Raw genomic sequence first — 18,018 nt, 5'->3', positions numbered from 1 at the left:
CACTTGTGTGGGTTGTAGACTCCGTCTCATGCTACCACTAGTGAAAGCACCCCAGCATCAAAAGTGACCAAAACATCAGCCAGGGAAGCATAGGAACTAGAAGTGGTCTGTGGTCACCACCTGCAGAACCACTCCTTTATTGGGGTGTCTGCTGAATTGCTATAATTTCCACCTGTTGTCTATTCATTTGCACAACAGCATGTGAAATGTATTGTCAATCAGTGTTGCTTCCTAAGTGGACAGTTTGATTTCACAGAAGTATGATTGACTTGGAGTTACATTGTGTTGTTTAAGTGTTCCCTTTATTTTTTTGAGCAGTGTATATAAAAAAAATATATCGGATGCAGTTTTATCTTGCGCTGTGGAGAGTGGCAACTGCCACTACTTGCCGCTCCTAAATTAGTCTCGTAAATCCGATCCAATGCAAAATCAGTAGCATTGATACATTGTGGGAGCCAACAAGTCTGTCTACGGAGACTACTCCTAAATAATCAGCCCTGACCAAATTTGTGTTCATTAATTTAGTAAACTACAGTTCCCAGGTTCCCAACGACACATAATCAGAGGGAAGCCACACCTTCAGGAAGTGGGAGGATCCCGGAAAAAAATGCAACCAAGCAGAAGTGAAGGCCGGGGCCTATGTGTTGAGCAGTCGTAGTGAGCTGTGATAGAGAAAAGTCGTCAAATCGAAATTGTGGAAAGTGAGAGTATACAAAGAAAAGGGAACGCATGTTTGACCTTTGCCTCGAACGGTAAGCTGTAAACTATACTATTTTGGTTTAGATTTCCACTGTCAAATTTTGCTCAATCAACCAGACAGTAAACTAACGTTAGCTAGCTACCTAGTCAGAGATACGTCGCTAGCTAACGACTGTCAGATTGATATGTTAAATGGAACTGATTACTTGTCCAGATAGCTAATGAGGTAACTAGTTAGCAAACAATAAAAAGCTTTGTTCATAATTTGACCAAATAGTTATTTATCTTTTAGATGTTTGATTTACCCCGTCTTTTCTGTGCGATGTCATCATAAACTTAGCCAAGTTAGTTAGCATTAGCTAGCTTTCGTCAGTGTCGTCCTATTTTGTTTTTACTGGCAGTAACGTTAATTTACAGTAGACATATTTTTGTCGTCTACTCAGCTAACTAGCTACTCAACTGTAGTTCTTATGAACATTATATAACAATTTAAAAAAAATGTGGCTTTTAAAAGCTCGCTAGTTACTGTAACTTGGTGGGCTAGCTAGCTAAATTACAGAAATGTCATGTGTTAGATTTGTATTTCAAAGCTAGTTAGCCTTTAACTGACAGCTAACTAACTATATAGCTAGTAGATTTTCCTTTTAGTCCAATCAATTTCATAAACTTTTCATATGTTGATTTCTAGCTTTCAACAGAGTATCTTAGCTCATTGCCATTGGTGTCAGCAGGCTCTTGGTATCAGTGATAATGACGATAGCATGAGGAAGTTTGAAACCCACCAACTTAATAACTATTTATGGTTTCTGCCTGGCAATGATCACGAATCATTCCATCTTGCAGTAACCCACGTCACCTGGTCTTTTACGTTAATTGTTATCTTGCCATTGGTTATAATCGTTTACTTAGCTAGGTCTCAAAACATATTTTGCATAATTGGAGTTCATGGCTGTATCTAATTAGGCACATCATTTTGAATGCCATCATTTGCTGAGTTTCATTTTTGGTCTGTACTTGGTGTGTCAATTGTGGTACAGGTAGGTCAGTTATCTGATGTAGCCCTCATCGTGGGAGTCTGTCAGTGTCATGTTAATTTTGTATGAATGCATGCTTCTGTTTCTCTGGTCTATGGTGGAATGTGGTGTCCCTCATAACTTACTGTGTCTCATCAGTCCTGTACCCTTGTTCACTCCTTCACCTTTACTGCAGGTCATCTATGGCAGGGGGGGTGGGCACGGGAGTCCCCCAGAACTCAGTTCGGCTTTCAACTTACTCCTAAAAGTTGTAATAGTAGAATGTACAAGGTGCAATTATGAAATTGGGTAGTGCATTGTCCGTTTTCCTCTTGTCATGTCAGTCATTGCATACCTTAGAGCAGAGCTTCCCAAACCTTGGGTGCACGTTTTGGTTTTTGCCTTTGCACTATACAGCTGATTCAAATAACCAACTCGTCTTGAGATGTGCCTTTTGTTACTTAAATCATTTGTTAAATGGGGTGACAAGGAGACTGAATTGCCACTTTTTAATGTAAGCTCTAGTGTAATTGAGTTTCTATCAGGAGTGAGACACTAAGACTTTGGGCAAGCAGAGTCAACCTCTGCATCATTAAGACAGTTGCTTTGTGAGAAGCTGTTAAAGTTCACATTTTAGACATTGTTATGTAAATGCCAGCTGAAAAGTGGACTGGGCTTGAGTCTTTTGGGTTAACACCAGGGTAAATCCTCATTGGAAACTCGTTGGTGTGTTATGGCTCAATAACAGGACTAGAGAAGGGATTTTTAATAACTTTCCCAAGTTGCTGCCATGTTATGGTGTGGACCTTGTCCTTAGAGAGTGGTGACACATTTTGACACAGGCAAACATTATATAAAAGGCAATATTACTAGGTGGCATAAAATGTTAGTTTGATTTGGTGTTGTAAGCCTAGTTAAGACTGTTTCTATGATATTTCCAAATATTCCTGACAGAATGGCTAGTAAAATAACATGCATCTGCGTGAGACGCAACACTTTTCAATGTTCAATCCAAAGTAAGGCTAATTGGTATGTGTTAGTGTGGTCAGAAAGGTTGAAATGCATTGGAGTTGATGGAGGAATGAATGAATCGTGCCCATTCACAACGGGTCATTCTGATGACTCCTCAAAAGACTGAAGATATCCTGTAGGTGTGACATTTTTTCTGTTACCCAAGCTGGAGAGTTCTATGTGCAGACTGTTTGCTACCAGACTTGTTTGAGACTTACAGTATCAATGTATGCCGCCTATTGATTAAACCACAACAATTTAGGCCTAAACAAATGGAAAATTATTTCATTAAGTTTGAGTCATTAATAATTAAGTTTGTGTGCTTCCTCGTAGCCTGATGAGACACCCACTAACCTCATCCTGACCCTTTATCTCTGCAGCTGAGGCCCTGTCTGGGGTTCTTATTTCTCATACTAGCCCCATGCTCAAATTGAATTGGGGGTTGGGGTTTAGCCCTGTAGGCCTATGCAAAAACAGATGCTTTTTCTCTCACGTAGGGTTGCAAAGCTACCGGTAATGTAAAAGAGTCATCTTCATTTTTGGTCATAGATTGCCAGGTAAGTTTGGTCACTTATACTTTAATTATAAATATGAGTATTCATTTTTATTTTTAAATATATATCTGCGTCCATATTGTCCACGAGTTTCTAGTAGATGGACCATATGGTTCAAGAGAAAATTCCTGAAAAAAGTATCCAGGCTTAATCAACAATGGCTTTAACCTGCCCAGGGACTGTGGTTGAAAATTAGCCGGCTGGCTAAAACCGGCACTTTTACTGAAACGTTGATTAATGTGCACCGTCCCTGTAAAAATAAAATCAACTCAAACATTTTCAATTAACTCTGAAACTGTTGTCTTTTCCACAACTTGTTGGATATAATGTGAGAGGCCAAAATTATCAGCATGGAGTAGAATTGTATTACACAGGCTTTTGCTTGGCTGTCATGTTTCTCACACAGAGGGAGCCAGAAAGAGAAGGACATTATTTCTCCCTTGCCTGCCCCAATCATTTGCTAGTGATGTGTATCCTGTTTGCATTCCCAGAGATTTAGGCTGTGTTTAGACAGGCAGCCCAATTCTGATATTTTTTTCACTCACTGGTCTTTTGACCAATCACATCAGATCTTTTCAAATCAGATATTTTTTAGAGCTGATCTGATTGGTCAAAAGACCAACGACTGAAAAAAAAWAAAAATATCAGAATTTGGACTGCCTGTCAAAACGCAACCTTAGTCACCATTCCTTTCCTCTTCCAATCGACCCATCCCTTAGTCATTAGGCTTTAGTTTCTCTTGCATACATATTGAAATAGTCCACTGTGCTACTCGATTGGGGTGACTCGCTTTCTCTTTCCTCTCTGGGTTTATCCTCCCTGACGGTTTCCCATCCAGGCCCAACCCTTTTAAACTTCAGATGAAAGCCAAGCTAACAGCTGGATGCAGGCCAGGCGGGATGGTAAGGCTGCTGCTAGCTCCACCCTCCCTCCCCGTTACATCTCATTCCTCTGGTCCCTCCACCCTTGGAGTTCAGAGAACCTGTTGTCATGTCACCACTTATTCCTAGGTAACTGGTTAAATTAAGTCTGTCTGCCTGACACCTTGTTGCACCACTAATTCCATGGCATTGATGACGAATGCACGTTGACACATCTGTAGATAATGGCTGTGCCAGGAAATGGGTTAGCTGATGTTTCAACTAGAGTCTAGGAGTGGGGAGACTGAATTGTCTTTTGGGAACACACAGCTCATAGGCCTATTGGGGTGTGTATTGTTAGCAGTGCTAGCCTAATCAGTTGTTTAGAGGAATTCTGTGCATTCTCATAGTACAACTAACTTCATTCTACCCAGTCCAGTAACATCGGGTACTCCCAGTCCAGTAACATCAGGTACTCTTTCTGATCAGTCCCATTCCACCCCCTGCTGATTACCATGAACAGCACTGGCCTAAGAGTTTTACCTAGCCTGATTCCAGATCTGTTTGTGCTTTTGCCTACTCCAATGTCATTGTCAAGCCTTTCAGCAATGTTTGGTATGACAATTCCATAATGAGTTGACAAGAGAGCAGAAACTGACTGGCACCCAGGTTAAGTTGTACCTGACAGCAGAGCACAGTGGGACTGTGAGCTGTGACTGAAGCATACCTTTAGGCTAGTTGTGGTCAATAATGGGGTTGGCTGTGAGGGCTCTGAGGTTAAGAGTAGGGCCGGGACGATACCAGGATATGTTTTCCATGTCAAAAATGAAAACACGAAGCAGATCTAACTCTTTGGTCCTTTAAAAAACCTGCTGTATGTAAAACATTGTGTGCTATAGCTAGGAAAAATAAATCATGGATCACTCTGGATGACAACATCCAGCAATAGGGCTGTTTTCCTAAAGTTAAATCCACTTTGTGTTTTGATTCCTTGCCACGATACTAACGAGTATCGCGATGCTGGTAGGGTCCCGGCCCTAGTTAAGAGTAGTGTGGGGCATAGCGGATGGGGTTCATGGCTAAATATGAGAGTGGGTACTTCAAATGTTAGCCAACTTAAGGCCAGGTGGGTGTACCAGTCATCTCGTGTGTTTGGGATGTCAAGTATAAGAGGAAACCCACAAGGTGATGGTAACTGATGTCACTGGTCATGTTAAATAGAAACTGAATAGTTACTGAGAAGTTCCCCCTCGCCCACACTCTTTTTCAGACTTACTAACATGCTGACAAGACTGACCACGTTGAATGACATGAATGTGGACATTTATTATTCAATCGTTTAATCCAAAGTGCTTGCGTGTGTAAACGTGTGTCTGCGTAGCCAGGCGCTAATAGAGCTTGGTTCTATTTTAGACGCTAGGTGCGCTGCTAGTCCCACCTCTCCCATCTACCCATTTGGTTTTTACGAGCATATACCAACGTGGGTGACTTGAAAGATGAACAAGGTCCACACCAGTTGGTGGCGGTAATGCACCTTAAAGTTGGTTGCCAACCGCCATGTCAAATCCACAGAAGAAGAAGAAGACCCTGAACTAGGAGATATTAATCAAAGAATTTAACTAAAAACAAGCTAGGTTTCCCGATTTTATTTATTTAAAAAAATATATATATATATATATATTTTTTTTAATTATCTGTGGATTAATTGTCGGAGTAGAGAACACATCATTTTGTATGACTCCAAATGGGTCAAAGATCCAGCTTAAAAAAAAAAGAAGACCATATGTATTTCAGGTAAAATAACAACCCAATGTTGATCTCCCAGGACCAATTATCCAGCAAGCTAGCTAGCTAAATGTCAATTTAATGTTTCATGTGTGTTTTGACCTGACCCCAAATTAATATAGTATTTTAACCTGCATGAACGCGTCTGGTGGGGATAGACAACACCAACATGCACACAGAGTCGGTTTGGTCAGCATGTCCATCATGAACGTGGCTTCTTCATTTGATATATTTGTGCATGCATTGTCTTGTATAGCATTAAAGTCTACCTCACGCATGTGAGTGAGGAACTGTTGATTGGATCATGAGGGCAATACCTGTATGTAGTTAATTGTGTGTGGTGCTACCAGTTCTGTGGCTGTGTTTTACTAAGTGCTTGGATTTCAAGCTGGCAGCAAAGCCCACGGGAGGCTGTATGAACATTTTACCATCTCTCCCTCTCTCTCACCTACTCTCTCGTTGACCCAGCCTCTCTCCCCTCCATCTCTCTGACCCACTTCAGTGTGTGGAGGTCTCCAGAGTCCATTAAAGATGCCAGCAGAGGGCTGCTTAGATGCATGATGCTGCTCTGAGTGACTCTCGGAACAGGAGTGAATGTTGGGCCAGCCACTGCAGGCCCTCTAGCATTTACATTTACATTACATTTAAGTCATTTAGCAGACGCTCTTATCCAGAGCGACTTACAAATTGGTGCATTCACCTTATGATATCCAGTGGAACAACCACTTTACAATAGTGCATCTAACTCTTTTAAGGGGGGGGGGGCAGGCAGGCAATCAGTCAATCAGTCAATCATATTACCAAGGATAATGTTTTATTTTACCTTTATTTAACTAGGCAAGTCAGTTAAGAACAAATTCTTATTTACAATGGCGGCCAAACCCGGACAACGCTGGGCCAATAGTGCGCCGCCCTGTTCACTATACTGTTCAATAACCATTTCCTAAACGGTTAGGCCTAAATCCACTGTTTTGGTTTATAATGGTAGATTGAACACAGGGCTTTTGATGCAGATCAGATTTTCAGTTATGTTTGTCCTCGGTGTTTATATTGAGTGTTATCAGTGTTACTGACACTAATATACAATATGGGCTCATATGACTAGCCTAGGTTAAATGTTCTCACTCCCTTATCCTGTTTTTGGTTTCTGAAGCCCTCATCTCAGGCTGGGAATCTCTTGGACTCTTCCCCCAGCCTCCCTCCTCCCTGTCCTTGGCTATGGAGCCTTGTCTTGGGACAGTGAGGCATGCTGACCTCTTCATTTCCATAGTGTGTGTGTGTGTGTAGTAGGCTATCAGGGTTGGAGAGCAGTCACACCTGTTGTTTTGTCTTAGAATGGTAGACATACTGGTAAGGGTAAACATTTTGTGTAAAAAAGTGCCTCAAAACATTTGACAGAAGTGACCTGTTTAGGCTAGCTTAATTAGAAGAAATGAGGATGTTTCTACGTTCTTCTCAGAAACACAAAGACATTGGTCTTAGTGCCACAGTCCTGGTCTATTAGCTTTGTTACAACTTCCTCTCTTGTTTGCACCTTAGCTTCATCATATTAGCACGTAGGGGAAATAACATGCAGCTATTTCTCTCCACACTCTCACTGTGGTGCGTCTAGGAATCGGATGGTGTGTGATAGGTATGTGGCAGTAGCCTAGGACTTTGGTGTGCTACCTTGCTGTACTGTCTGCTCTAGAGGTCGACCGATTATGATTTTTTCAATGGCGATACCGATACCGATTATTGGAGGACCAAAAAAAGCCGATGCCAATTAATCGGCCGATTTTTTTTATTTTTTTTATTTAAAAAAAWAWATATATATATATATTTGACATAATAAAGACAATTACAACAATACTGAATGAACACTTATTTTAACTTAATATAATACATAAATAAAATCAATTTAGCCTCAATTAAATAATGAAACATGTTCAATTTGATTTAAATAATGCAAAAACAAAGTGTTGGAGAAGAAAGTAAAAGTGCAATATGTGCCATGTAAGAAAGCTAACGTTTAAGTTCCTTGCTCAGAACATGAGAACATATGAAAGCTGGTTGTAGTTATTATAGGAATTATAGGACTATCTCTCTATACGATTTGTATTTTATATACCTTTGACTATTGGATGTTCTTATAGGCACTTTAGTATTGCCAGTGTAACAGTATAGCTTCCGTCCCTCTCCTCGCTCCTACCTGGGCTCGAACGAGGAACGCAGCGTTACCCATCGCTCCACAAAAGCCGCGGCCCTTGCAGAGCAAGGGGAACAACTACTCCAAGTCTCAGAGTGAATGATGTCACCGATTGAAACGCTATTAGCGCGCACCCCGCTAACTAGCTAGCCATTTCATATATGTTACACCAGCCTAATCTCGGGAGTTGATAGGCTTGAAGTCATAAACAGCTCAGTGCTTGAAGCATTGCGAAGAGCTGCTGGCAAACGCACGAAAGTGCTGTTTGAATGAATGCTTACGAGCCTGCTGGTGCCTACCATCGCTCAGTCAGGCTGCTCTATCAAATCATAGACTTAATTATAACATAATAACACACAGAAATACRAGCCTTTGGTCATTCAAATGGTCGAATCCGGAAACTATCATTTCGAAAACAAAACGTTTATTCTTTCCGTTCCGTATTTTATCTAACGGATGGCATCCCTAAGTCTAAATATTGCTGTTACATTGTACAACCTTCAATGTTATGTCATAATTATGTAAAATTCGGGCAAATTAATTACAGCCTTTGTTAGGAATAAATGGACTTTACACAGTTCGCAATGAGCCAGGCGGCCCAAACTGCTGCATGTACCCTGACTGCTTGCACGGAGCGCAAGAGAAATGACACAATTTCCCTAATTATAAGAAATTCATGTTAGCAGGCAATATTCACTAAATATGCAGGTTTAAAAATATATACTTGTGTATTGATTTTAAAGAAAGGCATCATAATTTTTTTTTTTTACCTTTATTTAACTAGGCAAGGCAGTTAAGAACAAATTCTTATTTTCAATGACGGCCTAGGAACAGTGGGTTAACTGCCTGTTCAGGGGCAGAACGACAGATTTGTACCTTGTCAGCTCGGGGATTTGAACTTGCAACCTTGCTGTTACTAGTCCGTTTCCTGTCCCTTTCACCAAGCAGAAGCTGACTGACCTCGTAAAGTAGCTCTATGGAAGATTTGTTTAAGTTTTTCTACTGTAGTCATATTCCTCAGTCAATGGTAAGAAGAACACTTGGACTCTGTCATCTTTTGGTTGGGCCAGTGTACTCAATCTGCACATCATCATGTGACTAACGTGGACCTATCTAAGTTAAGAGGGATGTGTGCAGGCCCAAGGTGGATTGTAACACAGAAACAGGAGTCCTTGGGGCAAGCAGCTCACAGACTATCGTTTCCTGTTCTGTGTTTTCACTGTGGTCCTCAGCTCTGTGGTCTCTGAGAACACACACACACACACACACACACACACACACACACACACACACACACACACACACACACACAGGTTGCATTGGGTTGGATGTGAACATAGTTGAACTTGGGTTTAGGCTGATGTGTCTAGACATAGGTTTGGGAGCGTGGGGGGACTGTCTCCCCCCCCAAATTTGGCGTTCAAGCGTCATGATTGTGAATGCTCACGGTTAATTGTGGTCGCACTCATCATGACCCAATCTGCATTTCTAAATGTTGCTTTGGACAGGACCCCATGACATTTCCTTCACTGCTGTATTTGACTGTTAAGTCTAAAGTAAATATAATTAAAAGAGAAGAGGGCAGGGCTTATCTCCCTGTTCCATTTAAATCTCCCGTGCTTCATTCAAACAGACATCCAGACCACAATGTAGGTTTCCAGTAGGCCTACCAGAAAATAACCTTCAATTGAAACATTAAACTGTTTTCTTGTCAAGCCATGGTGGTGTTTAGAAGCACTGAGATGTTCCTCGACCAATAGTGTTCATCAGAACATTATTGATTTGCAACACTGATCAACTGGAGCAGAATAATTAGTCTGCGAGGCATTGATTTGAGGCATTTTGGGGGTTTTAATGAGTAACTGATGCACATCAGGACCATTTTTTAAAGGTTTGTTTGAACCTGAATAATAAGCCCAGTCAAAGGTTAAGATACAAAGGATTCTAACCCGGAACATGAAAGTAGATTGGTTTCTACCAGACACTTGCGGGAGTAGCCAACTTGGTATGACACCATTGACTCCTTGCAGTCAACACTTTTCTCACTGATTTAGGCAAGACTATAAGAAATGAGAATGACTCTTATTATATTCACCTCGATAGCTCTAAATGCATGCATAGTGTACAAAACATGAGGAACACCCACTCTTTCCATGAGACTGACCAGGTGAATGCTATGATCCCCTATTGATGTCACCTGTTAAATCCACTTCAATCAGTGTAGATGAAGGGTAGGAGGAGACGGGTTAAAGAAGGATTTTTAAGACTTGAGGCATGTAGTCAACGCCCATTCCTGTGTGCTTTTTTATGTGTTTTTTTATTTATTTAACCTTTTTATTTAACTAGGCAAGTCAGTTAAGAACATTCTTATTTACAATGACGGCCAAACCCGGACGACTCTGGGCCAATTGTGCGCCGACCTACGGGACTCCCAATTACAGCCAGTTGTGATACAGCCTGGAATCGAAACCAGGGTCTGTAGGGTCTCTAACACTGAGATGCAGTGCCTTAGACCGCTGCGTCACTCGGGAGCCCAGGGGGTCGCTGTCCTGCTGGACGACCCGTAACCTTCAACGGAGACCCCGTTTCTGGACATATGTGGCTGCAACTGTATTATAACCTGTATATAAAGTGCCTTCAGAAAGTATTCACACCTCTTGTTTTACAGCCTGAATTTAAAAATATATTTAGATTTTATTTGGTGACTGCCTTAAACAATACCCCGTAGTGGAATGATGTTTTTAAAAGTTGTAGTAGTTAATTCAAATCTGAAATGTCTTGAGTCAATAAGTATTCACCCTTTTGTTATGGCAAAACTAAATAAGTTCAAGAGTAAAAATGTGCTTAACAAGTCACATAATAAGTTGCATGGACTCAGTCTGTGTGCAATAATAGTGTGATTATTTTTTTCTTTTCTTTTTGGAATATCTTCCTCATCTCTGTACCCCACACATACAGATAATTGTAAGGTCCCTTTCCAATGCCTCGCAAAGAAGGGAACCTATTGGTAGATTGACTAGCCCTTTGAGCATGGTGAAGTTATTAATTACACTTTGAATGGTGTATCAATACACCCAGCCACTACAAAGATACAGGTGACCTTCCTAACTCAGTTGCCGGAGAGGCCAATGGTGACTTTAAAACAGAGAGTTTAATGGCTGTGATATGAGATATTGTAGTTACTCCACAATACTAATGTAATTGACAGAGTGAATAGAAGGAAGCCTGTACAGAGTAAAAATATTCCAAAAATGTACATCCTGTTTGCTACAAGGCACTAAAGTAATACTGCAAAAAATGTGGCAAAGCATTTTCACTTTTTTATCCTGTATACAGTGTTCGGTTTGGGGCAAATACAAGACATTACTGAGTACCACACTCCATATTTTCAAGCATAGTGGAGGCTACATCATGTTATGGGTATGCTTGTAAATGTTAAAATCCTCCAGTCCTTTCAGGATAAAAAATAAACAAAATGGAGCTAAGCACAGGCAAACTCCTAGAGGAAAACCTGCTTGTCTGCTGACACTAGGAGATGAATTTACCTTTTCAGCAGGACAATAACCTCAAACACAAGTCCAAATCTACACTGGAGTTGCTTACCAAGAAGACAGTGAATGTTCTTGAGTGGCAGAGTTAGTTTTGACTTAAATCTACTTGAAAATGTATGGCCAGACTTGAAAATGGCTGTCTTGCAATGATCAACAACCAATTTGACAGAGCTTGAAGAAACTTGAAAATAAAAAATGGGCAAATGTTGCACAATCCAGGTGTGGAAAACTTAGAGAAAGACTCACTGCTGTAATCACTGCCAAAGGTGCATCTACAAAGTATTGACTCAGGGGTATGAATACTTATGTAATTTTCAATAAATGAGCAACATTTCTAAACATGTTTTCACTTTGTCATTATGGGCTATTGTGTGTAGATGGTTGAGAACAAAAAAACGATTTAATCCATTTTGAATTCAGGCTGTAACACAACAATGTGGAATAATTAAAGGGATATGAATACATTCTGAAGGTGCTCTAGTTTACTAAAGTTTCCCTGTATCACACTAGCTGCCTACAAGTGATATTATTACTCAGTCTGTTCTTTCTTCCAGCTCACACAGGTGAAGTCCCCTCTTCCTCCGGCCCCCTCACTTCCTGGCCTAGACTCACCTGACCCAGCTTAGCCCACCCTCGCCTGGCCCGGTCTCAGCTTCAGTCCCTGCTCCGCTTCAGAGCCCCAGTCATCCGCCCAAGGCAGCCTCATTCTCCACCAAGAGCCTCTTACCCCGGTGAAGCTCTCTGCTCGGCAGCATGGCAGGTCGAGGAGGACCAGCACGGACCAACGGCGCGGCGGCCAGCAACAAGATCTGCCAGTTCAAGCTGGTGCTGCTGGGAGAGTCAGCGGTGGGCAAGTCCAGCTTGGTGCTGCGCTTCGTCAAGGGCCAGTTCCACGAGTACCAGGAGAGCACCATCGGAGGTGAGTAGGCACGCCATTGGGATTGTCATTCTTCTGACTGTGTCTTAGTCATGCTTAGTGTTTGTGTTGCTTTACAGCTGTCCTTGTGTTGAGTCAGTATCATGTTTATAAAGATCAAATAGAATGGAAGTGTTAATGTGTAGTAGACTGAAGGAAGACCACTTAGAATGCCTTGGTAACCGGGGCTGTGTTCCTACTAGCTAGCAGCCCTTACCCTAGCTGTTGTCAAGGCCAGGTCAGGAGCAGACATGAGCTACAGAACCAGATCTTTCTTGGCAGCTGATCACCTGACTCTTGCATGAGCAGCCGAGCCTTTGACTGACACTTTAAATATGCCACAAGGAGTGGGAGGTCCTTACTCCCGGCCACAGAAAGCCTTACAGAGAATGTTCAAACCAAAACTGAAAAATAGATTAGTGTGAGAAAGAGGTACTTGTCATCTGCCTAAAACGGTATGTATTGACTTGCTAGCCGGAGTGGAGCAGCGAGAAGGGGGTCTCTCTCTGTGGGCTCTTTAAAACAGGAAGTCGGTCAACAATGGGATTTCCTGTCCTGGAACTGCTCTAATATCTAGGCATATGGAAACCAATACGTGATGGTTTTAACATTCAAAGAATTCCACAAAAATTTGGGTAATGACTAATAAGTAACTATTTATTTTCAGCTTCACCTAGTGTTTCAAACCTACACACAGGTGTTGGGAATTTCCATTATGATTTAGTGGTTTACTAGCTAGATTGCTTTCTTCAGGATTTATGCATTACCCTTTCTAGAAATATATATTTTTAAAGTACAGCGTCACATCATGCAGCCACAGGAGGGTGAGGCTGGAGAGACAGGATGCTTGGTGCTTACACTAGCCAAAGCCTTAGGACGAGTCAGCATTTTAAAAACATTTTAAAACCGGTTGTCAGCTGTCTGGTCAAAGGTCACCGAGCTTTAGTATGGAGCAGGCTTCCTCTATGAGCGCTGCTGTACATTTCCCTGTGACACAACGGGCTGAATTAGCATTGTCTTTATGTTCCGTGGATTAGCCAATAGACAGCCACATGTTTTGTTCCCTTCGTCACTTTTTAACTCTCACTACATTTCTCGCAGTAACCTTTTACCCGGTGCTTAGTGCTCTGCGATTCGATCTTGTTTATTTACATAATTGTCCCTTCCTCCTCTCTCTAATGTTGGAAGGCTCCCAATTCTCCTCAGCGCTGGCTTCGTAGCTTCACGAGTTCTCATTAAGCCACTGTTCATGTTTCCTCTTAACTGTCTCATGGCCTTGGCTGTTGGGGTTGTGTGCCTTGTGCTAGTTTAACTCAGCCATGTCAAATAGGGACAACTATACCCCTATGACACGATCTAAGGAAGAAAACAGAATGCCTGTCCTGTACAGATACTGAGTTTTACTCCACTGTGAGGAAATGCACAGGCGTAGTAAAATGTACACCTCTTTTCTATCTGTAGGGCATTTGCAGACTTCAAAATCAAAATAGAGCCTGAAACTAAGTCTATGATTTGTCTCTACACCCCTCCAGCTGCCTTCCTCACACAGACYGTCTGCTTGGATGACACAACAGTTAAGTTTGAGATCTGGGACACTGCAGGGCAGGAACGGTATCACAGCCTGGCCCCTATGTACTACAGAGGAGCGCAGGCTGCCATCGTGGTCTATGACATCACCAACACAGTGAGTGACAGCTGCTGGTCACGTGTGCAACTGGTTCCTGAGTGTTGCCAGCACTCAGTGATTATTTTTTTTTTTAGCTGAGGTTGATTATTCAAACCCTCAACAAAGGACAGACCTTTGCTCTCGTAACTGACACTTCTGTAGATATATAATAGAGCTCTTGTGTGAAAAACAAACATGCATTGTGCAATCTGCCTTTGTTTTTATGATGTTAAGAATGTGTTTTTTTCCTGTGCAGGATACATTCACTCGTGCAAAGAACTGGGTGAAGGAGCTCCAACGACAAGCCAGCCCTAACATCGTTATTGCACTGGCAGGGAACAAAGCTGACCTGGCCAACAAAAGAGCTGTGGACTTCCAGGTACTGAGGAACTCCTAACAATTAGATGCTGCTCCCACTGGACTATTAGTGGAAAATGTCAACGATAAGTTTGTTTAAACAGGAGAATGTCCTAGAAATGTCATTTGTATAGTTTCTGTTGATATTCAAGAATGCTCACGAACTCTCAAAGCTCTGGGTTATTACTGATTGTATCGATATGTTTGTGATGGAGCTCTAAAGATCTCTGTCCTCCCTTTGTTTTTGTTGTTGTAGGAAGCACAAGCGTACGCAGATGACAACAGTTTGCTCTTCATGGAGACTTCAGCCAAGACGGCCATGAACGTCAATGAGATCTTTATGGCCATAGGTACGTGTACCACAATATTATATGTGCATTTATANCTCTTCATGGAGACTTCAGCCAAGACGGCCATGAACGTCAATGAGATCTTTATGGCCATAGGTACGTGTACCACAATATTATATGTGCATTTATAAACTGGGTGGTTCGAGCCCTGAATGCTGATTGGCTGACAGCCGTGGTATATCAGACCATATACCACGGGTATGAAAGAACACATACAGTTGAGGTCGGAAGTTGACATACACCTTAGCCAAATATATTTAAACTTAGTTTCACAATTCCTGACATTTAATCCTTGTAAAAATTCCGTCTTAGGTCAGTTAGGATCACCACTTTATTTTAAGAATGTGAAATGTCAGAATAATAGTAGAGAGAATGATTTATCAGCTTTTCTTTCATCACATTCCCAGTGGGTCAGAAGTTTACATACACTCAATTAGTATTTAGTAGCATTGCCTTTAAATTGTTTAACTTGGGTCAAACGTTTCAGGTAGTCTTCCACAAGCTTCCCATAATAAGTTGGGTGAATTTTGGCCCTTTCCTCCTGACAGAGCTGGTGTAACTGAGTCAGGTTGTAGGCCTCCTTGCTCGCACCCGCTTTTTCAGTTCTGCCCACAAATTTTCTATATGATTGAGGTCAGGGCTTTGTGGCCACTCCAATACCTTGACTTTGTTGTCCTTAAGCCATTTTGCCACAACTTTGTAAGTATGCTTGTGGTCATTGTACATTTGGAAGACCCATTTGCGACCAAGCTTTAACTTCGACTGATGTCTTGAGATGTTGCTTCAATATATCCACATAATTGCCCTTCCTCATGATGCCATCTATTTTGTGAAGTGTACCAGTCCCTCCTGCAGCAAAGCACCCCTACAACATGATGCTGCCAGCCCCGTGTTTCACGGTTGGGATGGTGTTCTTCGGCTTGCAAGCCTCCCCCTTTTTCCTACAAACATATTGATGGTCATTATGGCCAAACAGTTCTATTTTTGTTTCATCAGACCAGAGGACATTTCTCCAAAAAGTACGATCTTTGTCCCCATGTGCAGTTGCAAACCGTAGTCTGTCTTTTTTGTGGCAGTTTTGGATCAGTGGCTTCTTCCTTGCTGAGCGGCCTTTCAGGTTATGTCGATATAGGACTCGTTTTACTCTGGATATAGATAATTCTGTAACTGTTTCCTCCAGCATCTTCACAAGGTCCTTTGCTGCTGTTCTGGAATTGATTTGCACTTTTCGCACCAAAGTACGTTCATCTCGAGGAGACAGAACGTGTCTCCTTCCTGAGCGGTATGGCGGCTGCGCGGTCCCATGGTGTTCATACTTGCGTACTATTGTTTGTACAGATGAACGTGGTACCTTCAGGCGTTTAGAAATTGCTCTCAAGGATGAACCAGACTTGTGGAGGTCTACAATTTTGTTTCTGAGTTCTTGGCTGATTTTCTCATAATGTCAAGCAAAGAGGCACTGAGTTTGAAGGTAGGCCTTGAAATACATCCACAGGTACACCTCCAATTGACTCAAATGATGTCAGTTAGCCTATCAGAAGCTTCTAAAGCCATGACATTTTCTGTAATTTTCCAAGCTGTTTAAAGGCACAGTCAACTTAGTGTATGTAAACTTCTGACCCACTGGAATTGTGATACAGTGAAATAATCTGTCTGTAAACAATTGTTGGAAAAATGACTTGTGTCATGCACAAAGTAGATGTCCTAACCGACTTGCCAAAACTATAGTTTGTTAACAAGAAATTTGTAGAGTGGTCGAAAAATGAGTTTTAATGACTCCAAAATAAGTGTATGTAAACCTCCGACTTCAACTGTGTTTGTACCGCTCTTAATTAAGTTGGTAACCAGTTTATAAATAGCAATAAGGCACCTCAGGGTTTGTGGTATATGGCCTATATACCGCGGCTAAGCGCTGTATCTAGGCACTACACCTTGCATCGTGCAAAATAACAGCCCATAGCCGTGGTATATTGGCCATATACCACACCCCCTGGTGCCTTATTGCTTAATTAGAAACACCTTCCAAATATTGTGTTGCACCCATCCTTTTGCCCTCAGAACAGCCTCAATTCGTTGGGGCATTGACTCTACAAGGTGTCGAAAGCGTTCCACAGGGATGTTGGCCCATGTTGACTCCAATGCTTTCCACAGTTGTGTCAAGTTGGTTGGATGTTTTTTGGGTGGTGGACCATTCTTGATACACATGGGAAACTGTTGAGCAGTGTTGCAGTTCTTTACACAAACCAATGCGCCTGGCAGCTACTACCATACTCCGTTCAAAGGAACTTGTCTTGCCCATTCACCTCTGAATGGCACCCATACACAATCAATGTCTCAACTGTCTCAAGGCTTAAAAATCCKTTATCCTGTCTCTCCTTTATCTACACTGATTGAAGTGGATTTAACAATTGACATCAATAAGGGATCATAGCTTTCACCTGGATTCACCTGGTCAGTCTGTCAAGGAAAGAGCAGGTGTTCAAGATGTTTTGAATACTCGGTGTACATTTCTTCCCAGAACAAATCAAATGTGTAGAAACCATAAAGGCTTCCTACTTACTGTTTCTTTCTGTCCTTCTCCTGTAGCCAAGAAGCTTCCTAAGAACGAGCCWGCGGGTGGAGCCGGTGGCCGGGCCGGTGGTCGGSCAGGAGTRGAYYTGCAGGAAGCCGCCCCACAGGCTGGTGGTAGCAAGTGCTGTGGTGGGAACTAACCAACTGGACCGACACACCAACCAACCTGCAGTATCAACCAACTGATCAGACCAGCTGACAAACACATCCCACGGTCAAACCAACTGACGATCTGACCAACCACCATGCACCGATCAACTGATAAGCAAACCAGCTCACAGGCCAATCAACTGTCAACACACAACTCCAAGGTTCCAATGATCAGACAAATGACACAATTATGACCAACATGACGACCTACAACTGTTTTAACTTACCCGGGGACATAACAACCCATTATCTCCAACCAACCAAACGATGGACATCTGACATCACCCAGGCAAAAAACAACAACCCCACTTAGAGAGGGAAAAAAAGATCAATCCTTACTAATCGCA

General features: G+C 42.0%; 2 protein-coding genes across 2 annotated transcripts in view; both read left to right on the top strand.

Moving 5' to 3' along the window:
* Positions 1–18,018, top strand: part of LOC139029507 (inactive phospholipase C-like protein 2) — a 282,717-nt gene that overhangs the window by 126,880 nt on the left and 137,819 nt on the right. The window lies entirely within an intron of this gene.
* Positions 620–17,915, top strand: LOC111981331 (ras-related protein Rab-5C). Its single transcript, XM_024012553.2, has 6 exons — positions 620–752; positions 12,216–12,580; positions 14,110–14,261; positions 14,500–14,622; positions 14,857–14,950; positions 17,537–17,915. The coding sequence occupies exons 2-6, from the start codon at positions 12,415–12,417 to the stop codon at positions 17,659–17,661; spliced, it is 660 nt and encodes a 219-aa protein (XP_023868321.1). The 5' UTR covers positions 620–752; positions 12,216–12,414; the 3' UTR covers positions 17,662–17,915.

This window comes from Salvelinus sp. IW2-2015, linkage group LG20 (assembly GCF_002910315.2).
Source record: "Salvelinus sp. IW2-2015 linkage group LG20, ASM291031v2, whole genome shotgun sequence".
In the NCBI taxonomy this organism is placed as follows: Eukaryota; Metazoa; Chordata; class Actinopteri; order Salmoniformes; family Salmonidae; genus Salvelinus; species Salvelinus sp. IW2-2015.
This window is presented reverse-complemented; position numbering and strand designations above follow the sequence as displayed.